Source organism: Balaenoptera borealis, assembly GCF_965194805.1.
Source record: "Balaenoptera borealis genome assembly, chromosome: 17".
NCBI lineage: Eukaryota > Metazoa > Chordata > Mammalia > Artiodactyla > Balaenopteridae > Balaenoptera > Balaenoptera borealis.
In genome coordinates this window covers 15,547,403-15,567,169 of record NC_138876.1, presented here as the reverse complement: position 1 = coordinate 15,567,169, position 19,767 = coordinate 15,547,403, and the positions used below count along the sequence as shown (strand labels likewise).

The following is a 19,767-nucleotide window of genomic DNA, read 5'->3' as shown; positions in this document are numbered from 1 at the left end:
CCTATCTTTTCATTATATATTTCATGGTACTGAAATTTTTCCATGTACAGCCTTTAATAATTCTGTAATGACCCTTCACACCTCACAATAATTTGCATTAGCAAGTAGATTTTTCTTTCTAATTCCAATGAAAATTATTTTTTAGAGTATTGTTTATAGATTCATTTTACCTATAGAATATTAATTTTGATTCAGTTGTCCTCTTTTTAGTTTACTGAGAAAATATGCCAGAAAAGAAGTACATTCCTTCTTAATGATTTTTGACTTTGAGTTTTGTTTTGGTCTCTATAAATTTTCCAAATAATATAACTTTAATGAAGACTTTTTATAATAATTGGAACAAATTTTAAATACAGCTGGCTCCATTTTTTTAAAAAAGCTTTTTTTTAAATGTTTGCTTTTTATTTGTCAGATTACTTTGATTATTCTGTTGCCCTGCTAGTCTTCCCTCCCATTTGTTACTCTTATTTTAAGCATAGTATTTCAGAGGTAGGTTTTCTATGAAAACATATTCCATGGAAGTCAGAGGTTTTTTTACATTTAAAACACAGAAAACAGCAAATAATTTTTAAAAATAGACTTGATTTCATAGAAAACTGCCATTCAGATTGGCTGTCTTGTAAAGTATCATAGGGATTGGATGGATTATAGCTTATGGTTTTTGGGGGAGACATTCCATGCTCACTTTCTTTGCTTTTTGATTTGTTAAGAATTATTTCTCTACTTTTCTGTCCCATTATACATTTTACTTATGTACTCTGAAGTCTGTTTCTTGTGGTGTAATTGTTTCTTTGTTCCAACTTAGATTGTTTTATTTATTCTCTTCCAATTTACATACTTTTTAATTAATATTAGTTTGTAAAGTGTTTCTCCTTGCATTTATAATTATATGTAAGTGTAAGATCTGAAAAACAACTGGAGAATTTCCCTTTCTTTCCCAGTTAAACATGTCAAGAAAGATGAACGCAAGTACTATGAGGAACTGTTAAAGTACAGTCGAGATCATCTCATGCTGTACCCTTACCATTTATCAGATATCATGGTAAAGGGCCTGAGGATAACACCATTTTTATATTATACTGGGATTATGGAGGTGAGTGTACAGTGTACGTGAATCTTCAGGGATGGGATGGGACTTCATGTCGGGGACGCTTTGTGAATGATGACCAGCACTCAGCCACAGTGGACATTGTTTCTGAGTTTATAGTGTAAAAAAGACGGTTGCTTACAAGTTAACTGTTGTAGTCACACTTGTGCAGGTAGTTGTCCTTATCAGTGTTTTCTCTGTGGGAAAGTATCTACCTTTATTCTGTGTTCTTGAAGACTTTGTTGACCCTTTGTACTGTTGTAGCATTAATCAGTCATTTATGTTAGCACAGTTTGTATAAAATTTATTGCTTTTAATACAAGGTTAAGGTTGAAAATGTGGCTGACAGAATTGAACATTAAGCTCAGAGAAGCTTAATATATTTGGCTGTTTTCTAACTGTAGAAAGAATAAATGATGATATAGACCCAACATTATATAATGCATGTTTCAGAAGAATAGAATTGTATTAGTAGTCCTGGTTGCGGATCTTTCTGTGATTACTAACTTTTAGATGTTAGCCTTTTTCCAAAGGCAGTTTTTAGGCCTGTGTTGAATAGCTTTAAATAGTAGTTATATACTGTTTTTAAGAGAGCTTTATGTAAAGATTGGCAGTATTTATCTAGTATTCATTTGCTGTTAATTCTGTTTGAGTGCTGCTGTTCTGGGCTCACCAGCCACTTGAAGAGCAGAGGGCAGCCTAGGACTGAAGGAGTTGGGCGCCTGCAGTAGCAGTGAGGTTAGCTCCCTTTAGGACGTGGCGCCTTCACAGGAGCTCCCTTTGCCTGTCTCCTTAAGCCCCTTCTTCACAGGTACTTCTGTAGTCCCGTGTCTCCTGTGTCCCTGTTTTGGAGGAAATACAAAGTAAAGCTTGAAGTGTGGCCGCCCAGGTTTCTGTCAGTCCCTTTCCCTAGAACCAGGGTGGCATAATGAAGGTGGCAGCTAAGCAGTGCGTAGAATAGTTTTGTTGCTGTGTCTCTGATTATTTTTCTGGTGTTGTCCACAGGTTTGGGGGAGATAATAGAGTGAGGTTTTGTCCCATTTACCAGCTTTCAGTTGCATCCATGTGCTTGCTTTTCTCTGGTTTCTGTTTTTGTACCATTGGGTATAACTCCTGGGTTAAAAATGGGTCTTATCCCCACAGTAAACAGCTGGTTTATTACTGGAGAAACAGATGAGGGTTGCAAGAAGCTGGATACTGAGTTTGACTCTGTTGCTGGTTGGGATTTGGAGGAGCAAAGGCTGCTGAGTGGTTAAGGTCTTTGTCGGCAGTGCTTGTCTTGGATGCTTGTTGATGGAGCTATATGACACACTGTTGTTGGGCCTTCTCTCGGGATTCTCTCTAATCCTAGGGTAGGAGTCTAGGATCAGGTATGAAGTGTGGAGAGCCTGGAACCCTGAACTCTGAGAGGGTATTCCTTGCATAGCTTCCACAGGGCAGAGGTTACTGGGCAACCGTCTGGGCTTCGTAGAGCGCTCTGAGGAACCCAGACCTGAAAGCCTGACCTTCCGTTGCTAGGTTGGGACCTCGTGGTACATGCCACACTGTGACATGCATGCTCTAGGTTGCCAGGCTCTGATCTCAGTGCTTCCTGTGACAAGGACATTTTGTGTTTAACATTTACGTTTTTTTCTTTTTAAAAGGACATTATGAACAGTGAGAAAAGTTATGATTCATTGCCCAATTTCACTGCTGCTGACTGTAAGTATTTAATTATGCTGAACGAGGCAGTGTTTAGAGTGTCTTTGTGCATGCGTGCTCTTGTCTTTCAGTATTGTGCTTTTAACCTGAAAGACTTGAAAGATGAGAACAGCAAGCAACATTATTGATAGGAATTTTATCAGGTGATACAAGTCAAGTATAAGATTTAGTCTAAATGTCTAAGAGGAATATCTTGGAGTGGTAGAATCAGAAAAATGGGACTAGTCTCTGTATTTCTAGAGCATGAAGTTCTTCCTGATACTTGGGCTGTGGTGTATACCAAATGAGGAAAGAAAATTTGTGCACAGTATTTTTGCAGCATGATATATGGTTGTTACTAACAATTTGCTGGTGTTTTATTATGCTTATTTTAATGAAGTGTACATTTGAAATGTGACATAGTTCTGCTGTGTTAAGAAGAAACTTTCGCTGAGAAGTACATTTTGACTTCCTGGAATTGGGAGGACTTCTGCTTTTTAAAAATTTTCTCAGTTAGCATTGTCAAAAGTGTCAGCTTGAATTCACCTCTCCCAGTTGCTTGTCTTTTACATTTTGTTTGAAGAATTCTTTTTAATTTGATATTGATCATCTGTCAGTAATCAAAAGAGGAATGAAAGTCAAAGGTTTTTTCCTAGTAGGCTTGTGAGTGTACTGACATTTCAAGATGTATTAAATGTTTTTAAAGGAAAGGCTCTTTCTTTTAGGTCTAAGGCTTCTTGGCATAGGAAGGAACCAGTACATTGATCTGATGAATCAGTGTAGGTCATCAAAAGTAAGTTAGTTGTTTCCCTTCCCTTCTAATTTCTTGTCCTCCTTATCACACAATCTGATTAAATTTTTAAGTAGTAGGAATAATGAATTATGATTTCTTTGATTAAATAAAATATGCTTCATACAGAAACAACTCATCAGTATCTCTAGGTTATAGCTTAAGTGATTATAGGATTAAAAATATCTAAGGCGTAAGACATTTCATTTATTTTTAAAAATTAACTTTGCTCTGCTCATTCCACTCCCAGGGTTCACTTCATGGGTGAAATCAGTACACATTTTCCAAATGCATTTTCACCTGGGTTTCCTTTGAATTTCTGGATTTAGATCCAGATTTAATGATAGTGTTTTGAAGTAATTTACTTTGAAATAATTTAAGAATGACTTTCTCCATTCAGTGTATCTAGAATACTTCAGATTTTAAAACATGAGAATTTTAAAAGATATTTGTTTAGTCCGTTGGAAACTGTCTTGTTATACTATTATCAATAAAAAAAGGAAGTAGTAATTTTAGATTGATTGCAAATTCTCAGATGTTTGTACCATTGCAGAAATTTTTCAGACGGAAAACGGCCCGTGATCTTCTACCAGTAAAGCCGGTGGAAATTGCCATAGAGGCATGGTGGGTGGTGCAGGCTGCATATATCACAGAAGATGACATAAAGGTAGATAACTTTGAAAGTTAAACATAGGATTTTTATTTTAAAAATGATTTTATAATTTTTAACTATAGTTACATAACTTTTTTTAAAAAAAGTAACACTAGTTGGTTTTCCTGAAGGAAATTCAAAATTGTAAATGATCTTAGTAAGCTAGAATATTGGTAGTTTTCGAAAATACTCTTTAATAATCAGGGAGACTTGACTTGGTTCATGTACAGTCACCTGGGGAGTTTACTTACATGTTTCATGTAAAGTGACGTGATGCCACAGCTACCAGCAATAGCATTGCCGACGGTTTTTGAGCACTTGCTGCGTGCTCAGTGTGCCAGGCACTATTCCAGCTGCTTTTTATATTGTCTCATTTGAGTCTCATCACAACCCCAGAGCTGTGTATTATTTGTAGCCTCTTTCACATGTGAGGAAAGTGAGTGCAGAGAAATGAAGTAATGGCTCCAGTCACAGTTCTAGTAAAGGTCTGGGATTTTAACCCAGGCAGTTTGCTGTGCTCTTAATCACTGTGCTGAACTGCTGTACTGAAGTGGTAAGTGCTTGATAGGGAATAGTGTCAAGATCAAGGGATATACTATTCCCAGTGATCAGACCACATTTGCTATAAGCTTTATACATTTTAGAAGGGATGTTGATTTAGGGGAAAGAGGTGGAATAGCAGACCAGGTGCCTAGAGACCAGTCATATCCCTGTGGCTGAAGGAATTAAGTGAGCGTGTGGATTTTTTTTTAGTTGGCATTTTGTTTTACTTCCGAGGACAGAGTAAATCCAGTGAGTGCAAGGCTTAGAAATTCTGCTTCAGTGCATTTACTTCCGAGCAGAGATGTCAGACTGTGTCATAAGATAGTGATCTTCTTGTCAGTGATAATAATCCTGTGGCATGTGAATAAACTTCTGATTTGAGAGATCCAGAATCAGCAAATGGATCAGATTCCAATGCAAAGAAGATGAGTAAGTATTAGTATTTATTAGTGAGCACATTACTTGCCAGCAAGTATTGGCACTTAAAATTGCTTTGTTGTATGAGTTCTGTTGGTAGCATATTTTGGCACCTTAATTGATGGTTGTGTGTGGCTTTTTTTGTTTGAATTCTAGAGTAAAAAATGAAAAAAATATGTAGTTCATTCAACTAATGACATATAATCATTGGTTTAAACATGAATAGATTTCAGGAAACTTATCAGTTAGTTAATTTGGACAGAACCTAATTGAAAATATTTTGCTTTTCCTAGATATGCACTTTGCCCGAGAAATGCGCTATTGATAAGATCATTGATGCAGGCCCTCAACTCTCTGGATCACTAGATTACAATGTAGTACATAGTAAGTGGTTAGTAGAAATGGTCTTTTGTCAACATAAAAAATTATTTTAAGCCGTCAACAATTTATAGCAATTATTTATCAATTAGGTAAGAACAGTAATATTTCCTAAGGCATGTTATTGTTTGAAATGTGACCTTAGTCCATTGTTTTCCAGTGTGGCTATAATTAGTCACATAGATTAGAAATTTATACAGATGAATCATAAGAAAAATTTTGCAGTTCTGAGCATTTGAGGGAAACCAAGATTTGAAAGCTTTGATATAATGTTTTTTTCTTCTGTCTTACTTTTTTCCTTTTCATATACCATTAAGTTGTAAGAATCTTTACAGAAAATCAGGAATAAAGTTTTTATTTTATTTTATTTTTTTAAATTACAGTGTTTACTGGTTCATCTAAAATAAGATACTTTTGCTTCTGTAGGTTTATATAACAAAGGATTTATTTATCTGGATGTACCAATATCTGATGACAGTTGTATAGCAGGTAAATATGTGCTAATATTTCTCAGTGTTTTTTGAATGGCTGCTAGGTGCTGGGCACTGTGTGTCACCTTATTAAGTTAGACACATATCATTCTGGGATCTTTGATGTTAGAATTTTTCAAAAAAAAACATTTCTTCCTCATTACGTTGCAACTCATTGAGGTGGTTTTAGTTAAATTCCTTTCATTTTTATCTTTTGTTGGTGTAAGCACTGTATTAAAATAGTAGAAATCTGAGATAAATTTCTCACAATCCTAAATCAAACCAGTGTTTTTATAAATTTATGTCACCTTTTAAACCTTGTTCAGTGCATAAGTTTCTACATATATTCAGTAATATCATAGAATTATATGTTCTTCATTTTACATTATTTATTTATTTGTTTGTTTATTTATTTATGGCTGCGTTGGGTCTTCGTTGCTGTGCGTGGGCTTTCTCTAGTTGCGGCGAGCAGGGGCTACTCTTTGTTGCGATGCGTGGGCTTCTCATTGTGGTGGCTTCTCTTTGTTGTGGAGCACGGGCTCTAGGCGCACGGGCTTCAGTAGTTGTAGCATACGGGCTCAGTAGCTGTGGCTCGTGGGCTCTAGAGCACAGGCTCAGTAGTTGTGGCGCATGGGCTTAGTTGCTCTGCAGCATGTGGGATCTTCCCAGACCAGGGCTTGAACCCGTGTCCCCTGCATTGGCAGGTGGATTCTTAACCACTGAACCACCAGGGAAGTCCTTGTTCTTCATTTTTACCTGACATATCTGTGTCTTATATTTTCATGTCACTACCATCTTTTTTATCTTTATCTCTTCCTCCCTTCCTCTTCACCCACCTCTCCAAGTTAAATCAATATTAAGACCCTTGTATATTTCAATTTAGTAAACCATTCCCCTATTGCTGGTTGTTTTGATCATTTCCTTTTTTAAATATTTTATTCTTTTTTATTTTATTTATTTATTTTTTTGCCTCAGTGGTGATGTGGCTAACATTCTTGGACACATCCTTGGCTTTTTTTTCCCTCTAGATTAGATTTCTTACCAATTTGTAGAAACACTTGTTATATTAAGGTTATGTATTATAAGTGTGTTTTCCATCATATCTTTTAGGTATTATTCTTGTTTGTGATATCTTTTACCATTCTAAAATATTGTGTAATCAAATATGAAGTGTCAAAAAATTCCAGGGACCTTACTGTTAACAAATGAGTGTTAGGGCTTTTTACAAAAATACTCCCTCGTATCAGGTTATCATAGTCTAGTGTGTCCTGACCTTTATTTTTTATTTGTGTTACCATGTGTTTATGGCCAGGCCTTCCTTGTCTTTTTTTTTTTTTCTATAACTTTCTTTGCTATTTCCAGGTATTTTTCTTTATTTTTATTTTTGTTAATGTATTTTTTGAGTAGGCTGTAATTATGATTATAAAATACTAAATCTACAGAAGAGTATAAAAAGTCTGCTTCCCATGCCTGCCCCTAACCACTCAGTTCCTCTCTCAGCCGCCACTAAGTTTCCTGTATATTGTTCCAAAAACATAACTATGCACATAGGCTTATATGTATATATCCTTTTTTGTGTGGTTTTATTCTTACGCAGATGGTGTATCCAGCTCATACTTTGGTTTTTTAACTTAATATATTATACGTTGAGACTATTCCATATCTCTTTATGTAGAGTTGCCTCATTCTTTTTGCCTAGATGTAAATTGTGTATTTCTAACCTTTTAGTGCCTTGGTTTCTTCATCTCTAAGATAGGGTATAGTTTTGAACAACTCTTAACATTAAGAGGATTAAGTGAAATTGTATATATAAAGTAGCTAGTAGTATAGTCTGGCACTTAGTAAGCGTTCAGTAAACGTTTACACTTCTTATTCACACAGCTGATAGTGTAGGAAAAGAATTACATAAAAAAATGGGATTACTAAAGTATTTCTAAAAAGAAACCTTTGATCCTTAACAGTCCTTAGATGATTGGAAATATAGGTAGCACTAAATCAGAAAATGACATGAGCCAGAGCTGTAAAGTAGATAGCCTATCCTGATGTATACATTGTGGTTCTTCACAGTGCCTTCATTTTGACCACTTGAGTTTTGTCTTATAACTCTCTGTTGGGAATAATTTAGGTTTTGGGTGCAATTAGGTGGTGTTAGGGTTAGAGGACACAGGGACACCCAAATCCTGCTATGACCTAGGCACATGCCTCTTCCCACGATGTTTTCAAGGGAAGTGTGCCCACAGGGGAGAATGGCAGAGGAAAACATAGTGCCTCTTTATTGTTGGTCAGGCAGAGCACTCTAGTAAAGTGGGTTAGAGCATCTGGACCAAAGGGATGGAGAGAAGTGAGTATGAATAAACAAGTGGGGAGCATCGATCGGGCAGCCTCTTGTGCGGAAGGTCTTGACCCTCTTCCCATCGAGGAGGTTACAGAATAGAAAGCCCCAAAGAGCAAATTATACCAGTGATAAACTTGGCAGTCACGCAGATGAATTTCCCCTTTTCTCAGGATGGAGCAGGGATGATGGGAGAGGGCAGAGAGTCAATACCTTCTGTCCACCTGGTTTTGGATAGCATGGTAACTTGCAGTTCTTGCTTCTCTGCTTTAGACCAGCCACCTGCTGCCTAAGATGCATCAGAAACACACCCTTGGCAGGCTTCCCCATTCTGAAGCAGCGCCGGCCCCCCTGCCTTTCTACCAAGTCCATGACTCTAGCACTTCTCTGCCTCAGTAATGCTGAGAGGTCCATGGGGATGAAATTACTCTTTGTAGGATTTATGATCTGCCATAAGAGTCCACTCTGTAGACAGCATTGCATATGACCTTACTTTGGGAGTTTTAGGAAAACTTGCTATGGAGTTGGTAAAATGAATCAAAAGCTGAATTCAGTCCCTAAGTTGGAGGTCTCTTTTCAGTTAGATATTTGCATTAAACTTTCTTGTTTTGTAAAATTATGTCACTGAGAAAAGTCTGTTTTGTTTATTTTAGTTCCTCCTCTTGAAGGTTTTGTAATGAATCGAGTGCAAGGTGATTATTTTGAAACTCTCCTCTATAAGATATTTGTTTCAATAGATGAGCACACTAATGTTGCAGAGGTAAGTATGACAGCATCTTGTGAAAGAACTTAACCTCAAGATTATAAAATAAGTTTGTGTGCAGTAGATAAAATTATTTAATGATAAAATATTTTCAAAATCTGCCCATGGTTAGATCTTGGACCATTAATATACTTAAGTTCACTATTCTTAAGTTACTTCCCGCATATGTATATTAAAATTTTTTTAGTTAATAGCTTATGAATGGGTTAAATAACTTTATATGACTTTATAATAAAAGCGTTGTAGACAATTGACTGATCTAGAAATTTTTTTATTTTGAATGAGACGAAATTAAAGGCTAAGTAATTCAGTTGTTGTGGTCACTGCCTGGATTTGTACTCCTCTAAGTGTCTTAGAGATATGGAAAGAAAAAAATTCTGATTACAAAATTTATTCAGACTCAGTTATTAATAATTTAAATTTTTCTGATTATGGTTAAATTGTCTATTACAAGTGTGTAATATGCTTATGATTCTTAGAATGTAAAATATTTTTAAAATTTTATTTTCCAGCTTGCAAATGTTCTTGAGATAGACCTATCCCTGGTTAAGGTATGTAATTTTTATACTCTTTTCACTTGTGATAGGAATACTGAGTGGATTATAGATTTTTGTCTTGATGCTGAGAAACGGAAGCAGTGAGATTCCTGTTAGCTGTCAGAGGAAGTGTGCACAGTCGGGGTGCTTACAGAGATAGAGAAGAGCAAAGTAAGAACACTGAACCAGTATTCCATCCCAGGGAGTGAAAGCTGTACTCACACATCTGTGCCCAGCAGGAAGCAGCCTGACCGGTGTCTTGTAGTGAAGTCACAGTATCTTGTAATGAAGTCAGATAAAGCAACAACTTCCGCTTCTTTGGGGGTGGATCTAGGGAGGCCCTGGCCAGACAGTTGGGAGCATTCCCTCTCCTACATATGTGAAGACCTTAGGGGAAGACCAGGCCTACTGAAAATTTTTTCTTCTAGTTATGGGATGAAAATATTTGAGGCTCACTGTAAGCATAGTCCATAACGATTTTTTCTCTACAAACATTCTGAAGTCTAGTTTATTTCAAATGTTCATTTCCTTTATGTTCCTTTCAGAATGCTGTGTCCATGTACTGCCGATTGGGGTTTGCCCATAAGAAGGGACAAGTAATAAATTTGGATCAACTTCATTCATCGTGGAAGAATGTTCCATCCGTAAACAAATTAAAGTAACTCATTTATTTAGTAGGAGAGTTTCTTTTTGAAAAAAACATTGTTTTACATACAAAAATTTTACTTATTCAACCTGTCAACTGAGGTGAACCATATTAGTGGTTGTTAATCTTGTGTGTGTGGTAATCTTTTTTAGAATCTGATGAAAACTAAAATGCTTTCCCCAGAGAAAGGCTCATACAATATTTTACATATAATTTTTAAATGTTCTCAAATTTCCTGAAGCCTATCCATGGGTTTAGTTAAGAACCTTTTCTGTGTGTGCAGAGTATTTTGGGACTGTGTCTCAATTTTGGGCTTGAATGTAAGAGTGGATTTAGGTGGATGTTCATAATTTAAGTACTGACTTCAGTAGCTGTTTTTGTATATGATCATTTATATGATTTTTAAAAAGTGAATGTATTCTTCATTAATAGGAGTACTTTAGATCCGCAAAAGATGCTCCTATCATGGGATGGCGGGGAAAGTAGGAGTCCTGTACAAGAAGCTTCATCGGCTACTGACACTGATACAAATAGTCAAGAAGATCCAGGTTAGCAGTAACTCAGTTTGAGTCTGTCTGTAGATAAGCCATGTGTCTGCACATACACTCATAAAGCAAACTCTCCGGGCTTACAGTTATTTTGTAGTTTGTTCTGGATTTCAGTCATTCAAAAGTAGTCTTTGAGTACTTACCCATATGTTGGGCCTTGTGGTAGATCTTAGGGGTATAAAACTGACAAGAATATGGTAGTTTCCTTCTAAAAACTAAGTCTGGAGAGTATAACCATAAAAACCACAGTGTGAGAAGCATTATGGTGCTTGTGGAGAGCAAAGAGAAAGAGCCCTCTTTCTGCCTAGAGAGGTTTAGGAGCCTTCATGGAGAAGATGATTTTTGGGCTGAGAATGAATAAGAGCATGCCAGCTGGCGAGTGCAGGAAGGCCAGTGCTTGGGCTAAGCACAGAGGGAGGCAAAGCATAGTGGATGAGGGGGCTGCACATGGTTTTGTGTTGGGAGGGGAGAGGGGCACACAACATGGGCTTCTACTCCTACCCTAAGTAGCTCTGTTACCTGAGCCACGTGACTTGTCTGTAGAGGTTAGGCTAGGTAGTCTTATTGATCTAACAGTGATCAAGTCTTGGTTTACTATTGGTTTTCAAAAAATTTACTACAAAAGTGAGTGCCTTTAAAAAAAAATTTTTTTTTTGACTTTAACTTTTTTTATCTGTATGTTGGAGATAGGTAGGATTGGGACCTCTTATGACTACAGTGTTGCCTATATTATGTACTTTCTGATTATTAAATAAAGCTGAAATGAAATACTTTCTCATTCCAAATGATAAGCAAAGAACAGTTTTCATTTACTTGATTTTTAAACTATGATTTTTTTTTCCCCCAACAGACACAGCCAGTATAAGCAGTTTGAGTTTGTCTACAGGATATACAAAGCGTATTGCATTCCTGTTTGACTCAACTCTTACTGCCTTTTTAATGATGGGAAACCTTTCACCAGTAAGTCAGATTCTTGTTTAAATATGAAAATGTTTAAAATAAAGACTAGATATAAAATAGTTCAGTGCTTTTATATCTTTTTTTAAGTACTAGATTTTTTCCGGAAAATGCAACTGCCTTTGTTTTATATTCCTTAGAGGAATGTCGGAACTTTTTAGTGAGGGCTACTTTTGTAATTAGAAAAATCAGCTCCTCACCCACCCTTAAGTTTAAATGTATTGGAAAGCATAATATAAATCTAAGATGCTTAGCATTCAAAGGGAAAACTACAACTTAATAATAGGCTCAAATAAGGTACATTTAGTTTTGTTTTTGTTTCTTTAATGCAGAACTTGAAAAGCCATGCAGTCACAATGTTCGAAGTTGGCAAACTCTCAGATGAGTCTCTGGACAGCTTTCTTATAGAACTAGAAAAGGTAAATCTAGATAGCTTATTATGGGATGTCAAGGCATTTGGAATCTTTTCTTGCTTGATAAAACATCAGTTATTGATTATGTAGATTTTTCGTATATCCTTGTTCACTCCTACCTCATTCGTGCTTTAATACCGTGGCAGTCATTTAGGCTTAAACATATTGAGCGGATGAATGAATTTTGTGATTTAAAAACAGTGATTTGTCTACCTCATCTAAGCTGTTAGCATAATTTGATATAATGAAGAAATGGGGTACAGAAATCTTAAGTCTATGTGTAATTTTTTAAATTGCACTTTTCTAAAGTAGCCTTTAACTTTTTTTTTCAATATGACTCTAAGATCTATTCTTAAGCAATTTTATTTGAAGTTTTTGTTCCACTTATCTTAAATCTGGAACAGTGTCCCTGGGTATCATATTTATGTCCACTCTCACTACCCCTTTTAGCATCTTGAAGACTTCAGCCATATTTGTTCTTAACCATCTTTTTCCTCATGAGTACAGCCTAGTTTTCCTTAGCTCTAAATCTTGATTGCCCTTTTGGTGTTTTTCATTCCCTGGATATTTTATTCTGTCCTGTGCACTTCGTTATGCAAACAGTTTGTGTGCCTAATCTATTCTTTGACTAATAATTTTGGTAACTTTTGTGCTTGAGTGATGAACTCGTGTATGTTTAGAGAATTTTTTATGATTTTGTACTTCCTTTACATCTCAGAAAAAAAAAAGACTTACCATAACATTTTTTTCCACTCCTCCTTCTCCACAGGATTTTTACTTTTTTAGTGCCTGAGATAATCCTTGTTATTAATTTGTCTCTTTAACTTTTATCTTTATATTTTTATTATTTCCTCAATACTTTTAATATCTTGTTTAACCCTATTTCTTATTGTGTATCATCTTTTGCCAGTAAATTTTTTATATTTAGCACATTTTAACATGTTTTCCTGATTTTTAGTTTTCTCACCTCAACTAGTGTTTTATCATGTATAGCAAATTGGAAGATCCCTTTTACACTTTATATATCTGTATTCTTTTTTACCACGTAGTCATTCTTGGGAAAGCCCTTTAGTCTGAAGTTTAGTTTTTAAAAATAGTTTCTTAGCTATTTTTTAAGCTTCATCTTGATTAAACTTAATCAGTTGATCTTACTAATTTCATGCAAATCTAATTTAGTTATTTCCCCCTGTAGACCTTTCCTTCTGTTTTCTGTGTTGTTTCTGGAATGTGTATGTTTTTACATATTAAACAGGTGACTGACTCAGTGTCAGAAGAGCATACATGTAAACCCAGTGAAGGCAGGAGTTTTGTCCACCACTCTCTCCTTACATCCTAGAGAGGTCATAGCACATAATAGGGACTCAGTGAATCCTTGTTGAGTGATTTTAAGCTGTATGTTCAGCAGTGTTGAACAGCTATGTTGAATCACGTACTCCATTGTTCCTTGCAAAATTGTGAACAGGGTGATAAGATAGTGGCATAATTGGTGACCACGGATTAGAGTACTTTTCTGGATAAAACAGAATATATAGATCTTAGAGTTTTTAAAGCACCTTATTTGAATCATATATGGAACATACAATGTATAATGGTACAATTTAGCATTATTTGGTTGCTGGAGTTGTTGGTTTTACTTGCTGGGGTAATTTCTGTCATCTTCAAAGGTATAGTCACATGGAAGCCCAACCACGATTGGGGTTAATATTTGTTTCAAAATCGCCTGGGCAAATTTTTGATTTACTGATTTTAAATATCTTAATATCTCTACTGTATGGTTATATACTAGAATGAATGGCATGAGAGTGGTTTTTGTTGCAAAATTTGTTTTCTCTTGGTTTAGGTTCAGAGCACTGGTGAAGGAGAAGCACAGAGATACTTTGATCATGCACTCACTCTGAGAAACACAATATTGTTTCTGCGTCATAATAAAGATCTAGTTGCGCAAACTGCACAGCCAGACCAACCCAATTATGGTATGATAAAAATACTTGATTTTGAAGACATGATCCTATGGAACTTCTTTCTAAGAAATTAAACAGGTCATGCTCACTTATTTAATCATCACTTATTTAGAACATTTTGTGTAGATAGCACATTGAATTTATAACTATTGGCTTGTTCTGTGAATTTCTTTACTCGTCAGCTGTTCCTTACTTTACTGTTCCTCCTCTTTTATGTGCCACTGACTTTTGTAGTATCTAAATTTGTTTAGTTACCTACAAAAAGAGTTGGAGTGTTAATTTGTTTAAGTAGCTGGATGGGATATAGAATAGGCATCTGTTTTGAGAGATGGACAAATTCCAAAATTTATTTAGGAAGCATGAAATATCAAGAATGAAAGATCCGTTATATAAAGATAATAAACAGGGTCTTCCTATTCAAATGCTGCTATAATATTTACTAAAGTATTTTACTTTAAAGAATAAAAAAGGGAACAGATAACCTCATTTCAAAGAGTTAAGGAAAGAAATGGAAGCGGTTTTAATCTATTGATGAACTCTAATGTGGCTCTTGCCCTAGTGTGCTCTGTCAGTTTTGTGATAGAAAGGGGTTCCTGAACTTTAGTTGAACTGATGGTATTAGCTTCTAAATTGTGGAATGACACGCAGGAATGTGTGTTTTTAAAAAGATGCAACAGCTTGGGCACCAGTGTAAGAGCATTACACTGTGAATGTAATTACATTGTGAAGTCTTTGGACATTTCATAGGAGTTGCATTTTGGGACACTGTGAATTCTTAGCACCAGTATCACATTTAATTTCACTCATTCTTTCATTTACCTAAAAGTTCTATTTTCTGGCCAAGAACCATCATTTTCTTAGTCATATCCATTTTCGTTCTACTGCTTTCATCAGCATCTGGCTTTCTTTTCGGCTCAATTAAAAAAAATTTAGGGCAGAGTCACTTGTCACTTCACAAGAGTTGTTGCAGAGGAGAGGACAAAGATGCTGGGTAGTTTAGCTGAGTGAGGCTAGACACACTTAGTACCTAGTGACTCACTTCTTCAGCCTTGGGGTGTCTGGTTCAGAGTTGTGCTTTAGCAGTATTACAGATGCTTCCATGCTGGAGCTCTTTCTGAGGTTGTTCATAAACATTTGAAACTGAGAATATCAGATCACCAGACACCAAGAGTCTAAAGCACTTATTGATAAGCATTTGTTGATAGTAACCATTTTTTGGTTACCAAATATTAGATCATGTGACCTAACAGTGAGTGGCACAGTCTTAAATATGTCTCTGGATGTACAAATCCTGGAATTTCTGGGATTTTTAGTGACTTATAGAGATAATGGGTTAGAATATTTGAACTATTCTGTTATAGCCATCTTTTACTGCCCATCATAGAATCCAAGAAAGTTAGTGCTAGTGACCAGCCAGGGGTAACTCAATTTATAGGTAAAGAAATTGAAGCTTATCTTGGTTAAATCTCCTGCCCATTTAGTCATTAAAGCCCATATAATTAGTAAATGGAAAAGCTGGGGCTTGAATCCATGTCTCTTGAATTTTTTTCCTTTGCTCTGTTCCTTACATCATCTTCTCTTGAACACTAAGGTTTTTATTGATTTATTCATCAACAATTCATTGTTTAATAGGTTGGGCTAAACTTTGTTTTTCACCATGAATAGTCTGTATATCATCAACTAAGTTAAATGGTAAACCTAAACCTAGTCTGTGTGAAAGTAAAGTATAATTCTAACCTTTAAGGTATATTTAATAGTTGACTATTTCTGGAGCTTAGAATAATTGATGTGGCTCCAAAGTTAAAATGTGATTAACTCCTCCCTCCCCATGAGACCAAATGGGCAATTGTTTATGAAGTTTCATTCTTTTAACCAGACTTTCTTAACTGGGGCTCCTCATTAGAACCACAGAACACAGAAGATGATTTAAGTGACTATTTCTCAATTTTTCTTATAATGGTATATAACTAGTACCATTCTAGATTCATAGAAAAGAAAGTCATTATTCCAGATAAAGAATAACTTTTTAGGGCATTAGGGCTTAGTACTCTCCATGTTGAGAAAGGTAACTTTCTGTAGGTGCCAGGAGTGATAACTTAATCTTACTCCTTTTTAAACAAGAAATTCTATAGTATTGGTGTTCAAGCATCTTTTTTTTTTTAATTTCACTTATTTACTTATGGCTGTGTTGGGTCTTCGTTTCTGTGCGAGGGCTTTCTCTAGTTGTGGCGAGCAGGGGCCACTCTTCATCGCGGCGCGCGGGCCTCTCACCATCGCGGCCTCTCCCGTTGCGGAGCACAGGCTCCAGATGTGCAGGCTCAGCAATTGTGGCTCACGGGCCCAGTTGCTCCGCGGCATGTGGGATCTTCCCAGACCAGGGCTCGAACCCGTGTCCCCTGCATTGGCAGGCAGACTCTCAACCACTGCGCCACCAGGGAAGCCCTCATCTTTTTTTGAGTAGCAAGAATTTTTTTTTTATGTCACTAGTAATTTGTAGTTTGAGTGTATCATGTAGTACTTGGTACTCACTGTAAAGCAAAAAGCCTTCTGATACTGTCATAGAAGCAAACCTCCGATATGTGTGAAAAAGACTAGTTTCGTAGTAATCTTTTGGTTTTAGACAGCATGAGGCACTGCTTAAAAAACAGAAACAATGTGTGGTCTAACTCGTTTTCATTTTTATAAGCATAATTTTTTTTTCCAGGTATCTTTGTCTTTAAAAAGATATCTTTTCCCTAGGATCAGTACAAGTGAGACCTTAAAGCCACTGTTTGTAATTTGGCAGTCTAGTACTATGAAATGTTTAGAAATTAAACCTCATTTGTAGAAAAGCTATCACAGTTGTAAAAACTTTGTTCTAACTACCATCAACTCTTTAGACTTCCTTCCATATCCTAGTATTCATTAAATATTTTCTATACTTGGCATTGACAGTGTTGAATTTTACCTGAAGCTTCTCACCCTTTTTATGTTTCAGAAAAGGGCTTACTGCAAGGACCCACCCTTTCTCATACAACTTAGCTAAGATCACAGGCACTCCCCTTGTTTATCTGTGAGAGGCCAGACACAGACAGACCCTCCAAATTCCCTTTATCTTTTTAGAGAGCAGTAGGACTGGTATTTTCCAGAAGGATTAAGAATGGGAACAGTTAAAATCAGTTGCATGCTAAGTGAGTTCATGCTTTATGGACTAGTTTAGGCGCATGTTTCTAAATGAGGAATTCTTGCCCCTCTGGTCAATTCAGAACGTGGCTGCAAAGGTTTTATGGAGATTGAAAATTGGGGGAGGGAAGGATACAGCTTTCCCATGGCACTTAGGCTTTCATAAGATGCCACTGCCATGATGGAGAGGAAGTAAGATAAAGCAAACATATTTTTAAAGTATAAGGTTAGCCTGAAGAAACACCAGTAGACAGTTATCTTTCTGGACCAGAGAATAAAGACTTATAGCTTTAAGTCTTAGAGAGTCTTATTGGTCTCCTAGGAAATAAAGTGCTTTTTAATAGAGATATTCTACCTTATTAAAAAAATTTAAATCTCAAGGCAGTTATCAGTGTTTCATCTTAGACTCTTTTTTTTCACATTGTCAGTCTTTCATTCTATGTATATGGTTGATCATAATTCAGGTTTTCCTCTGGATCTCTTGCGCTGTGAAAGCCTTCTTGGGTTGGACCCTGCAACTTGCAGCAGAGTTCTAAACAAAAATTACACACTGCTTGTTTCCATGGCTCCTCTCACCAACGAAATCCGGCCTGTCAGCAGCTGCACCCCTCAGGTAAAGACTCACTGGGAAGCTCGCTCTGCCGCCATTTCATCCTTCCTCATGGCGACTTGAAGGAGAGGTTTATCAGTCTTACTGTATTAATTCTCAATTTGTAGATAACCAGATATTAAAATCATCAACTCAGAAAGCAGTTTTGTATTTTTTGCTGCTGTAAGATGTTATGTTCAGTTTGTGAGGTATAATTGGTACATTTTATATATGTATTATCTAGTGACTAGTGACACATTCAATTAAAATTTTCTTCCTGAATGCAGGATTTTAAAGAAAATGTTTTTGGCTGGTCTGAGAAGGAAACCTGGATTACCTTGAGGGATAAGATAAATTTAATTAGGAAAAGTGAAATATTTTGAAAGTGGGGCTGTGATGTTAAATAAGCTGAAAAGAAAAGATTATGCTTGAAAGCTAGAACTCTAGTTATCTTTAAAATCGTGAAAATGACTTCTGGTCTTTCAGTTTTTAAAAATAGATCAGTTGCGTTTGTATACTTAGCAAGGCCATTGTGACATGTACCGTTTTCAAAGAGGGAGGTTTGTGCTCTATTCTTCAGTGCTGCATCCTTCCTGGTTCCCTAGATGTGCTAGGTTTAATGGTGTAGAAGAAAGGAAGGGATTCTTGTACCAGGATGATTTTGTTGCCTGTGCTGATCTAGCTGCCTCAGTGCGCCCACTCCCCCCTTACCCCAGTTTTGTCCTCTGTTCAGCAGGAATGATTGTAGATTTGCAGCCCCCCCAACACACACACACGCGCTCACACACTCACACACACACGTGCACACACACACACACACACACACACACACACACACACACACACTTCTGTTCTTTAACACAGCCTCTGGTCATAGCAGGAATCCATGAACTGAATGAATGGATGAATGGTAAGATGGATGGAAGGATAGATAGTCCCTTTTGAGAAAAATTATTAATGATTGTAATAACTAACACTTTGATATAGAGCTTGTTATGTGCTGCCAGGTACTATTTTAAACCTTTAACAATGTCCTTAAGAGATAAGTATTTTGTTGCCATGTTACAAATGAGCAAAATGAGGCACAAGAGTGCTTCAGTAACCTTAGGTGATAGGGCTGAGGGGGTGAAGCCAAGATTCAGAATTAGGCCATCTACTCCAGAGTCCATTCTCTTAATTACAGTGATAAGACCTGCTTTCTCAATTCCAGTGTAAGTTTGAAACTGTTTGAATGGATCCTTTAAAATTTATCTTCATAAGGATAATAGCAGTTAACACTTACATGAGGCATTAGCTTTAAGAATATACTTGGTCATTTGTGAAATTTGGCTTCAGATAAGTATTTACAACTTTATCTTACCTGTTTTATGATTTCAGCATATTGGACCAGCTATCCCAGAAGTCAGTTCTGTCTGGTTTAAACTGTACATTTACCATATCACCAGGCAAGGACCACCATCTCTTTTGCTGTCCAAAGGTACAAGACTTCGAAAACTGCCAGATATATTCCAGGTATGTTGATTGAGGTTTTTTTAAAAATCATTTTTAAGGAGGATAGAAACTGGTAAGCAGTATTATAGATAACTTTCTTAAATTTTTTGTTTGTTTGTTTCTAAATGCCATGCTGTGTTTTATTCATTTCTTTCCCATAGGGTTATGATCGATTACTAATAACTTCTTGGGGTCATGATCCTGGGGTTGTTCCTACATCAAATGTGCTCACGATGTTGAACGATGCCCTAACACATTCGGCGGTTTTGATTCAGGTACAGTTACCTTATTTGAAACAGTCAGTTTTAGATTTTTATTTTAAAGATCATAATTTGTCTAGCTTTCTGCTGAG

General features: G+C 36.3%; 1 protein-coding gene across 3 annotated transcripts in view; it reads left to right on the top strand.

Moving 5' to 3' along the window:
• FAM91A1 (family with sequence similarity 91 member A1) overlaps positions 1–19,767 on the top strand; it is a 42,364-nt gene that overhangs the window by 7,287 nt on the left and 15,310 nt on the right. The window contains exons 3-18 of one of the 3 annotated variants that reach the window (XM_082363063.1): positions 942–1,093; positions 2,731–2,788; positions 3,493–3,560; positions 4,111–4,224; positions 5,463–5,553; positions 5,974–6,036; positions 9,003–9,109; positions 9,625–9,663; positions 10,194–10,306; positions 10,727–10,842; positions 11,693–11,802; positions 12,132–12,218; positions 14,053–14,185; positions 17,800–17,948; positions 19,302–19,436; positions 19,577–19,690. In XM_082363063.1, coding sequence (XP_082219189.1) covers positions 942–1,093; positions 2,731–2,788; positions 3,493–3,560; positions 4,111–4,224; positions 5,463–5,553; positions 5,974–6,036; positions 9,003–9,109; positions 9,625–9,663; positions 10,194–10,306; positions 10,727–10,842; positions 11,693–11,802; positions 12,132–12,218; positions 14,053–14,185; positions 17,800–17,948; positions 19,302–19,436; positions 19,577–19,690 — 1,649 coding nt within the window. The remainder of the gene's footprint in view (positions 1–941; positions 1,094–2,730; positions 2,789–3,492; positions 3,561–4,110; positions 4,225–5,462; positions 5,554–5,973; positions 6,037–9,002; positions 9,110–9,624; positions 9,664–10,193; positions 10,307–10,726; positions 10,843–11,692; positions 11,803–12,131; positions 12,219–14,052; positions 14,186–17,799; positions 17,949–19,301; positions 19,437–19,576; positions 19,691–19,767) is intronic. The other 2 variants (XM_082363064.1, XM_082363065.1) reach the window with 2 other exon arrangements.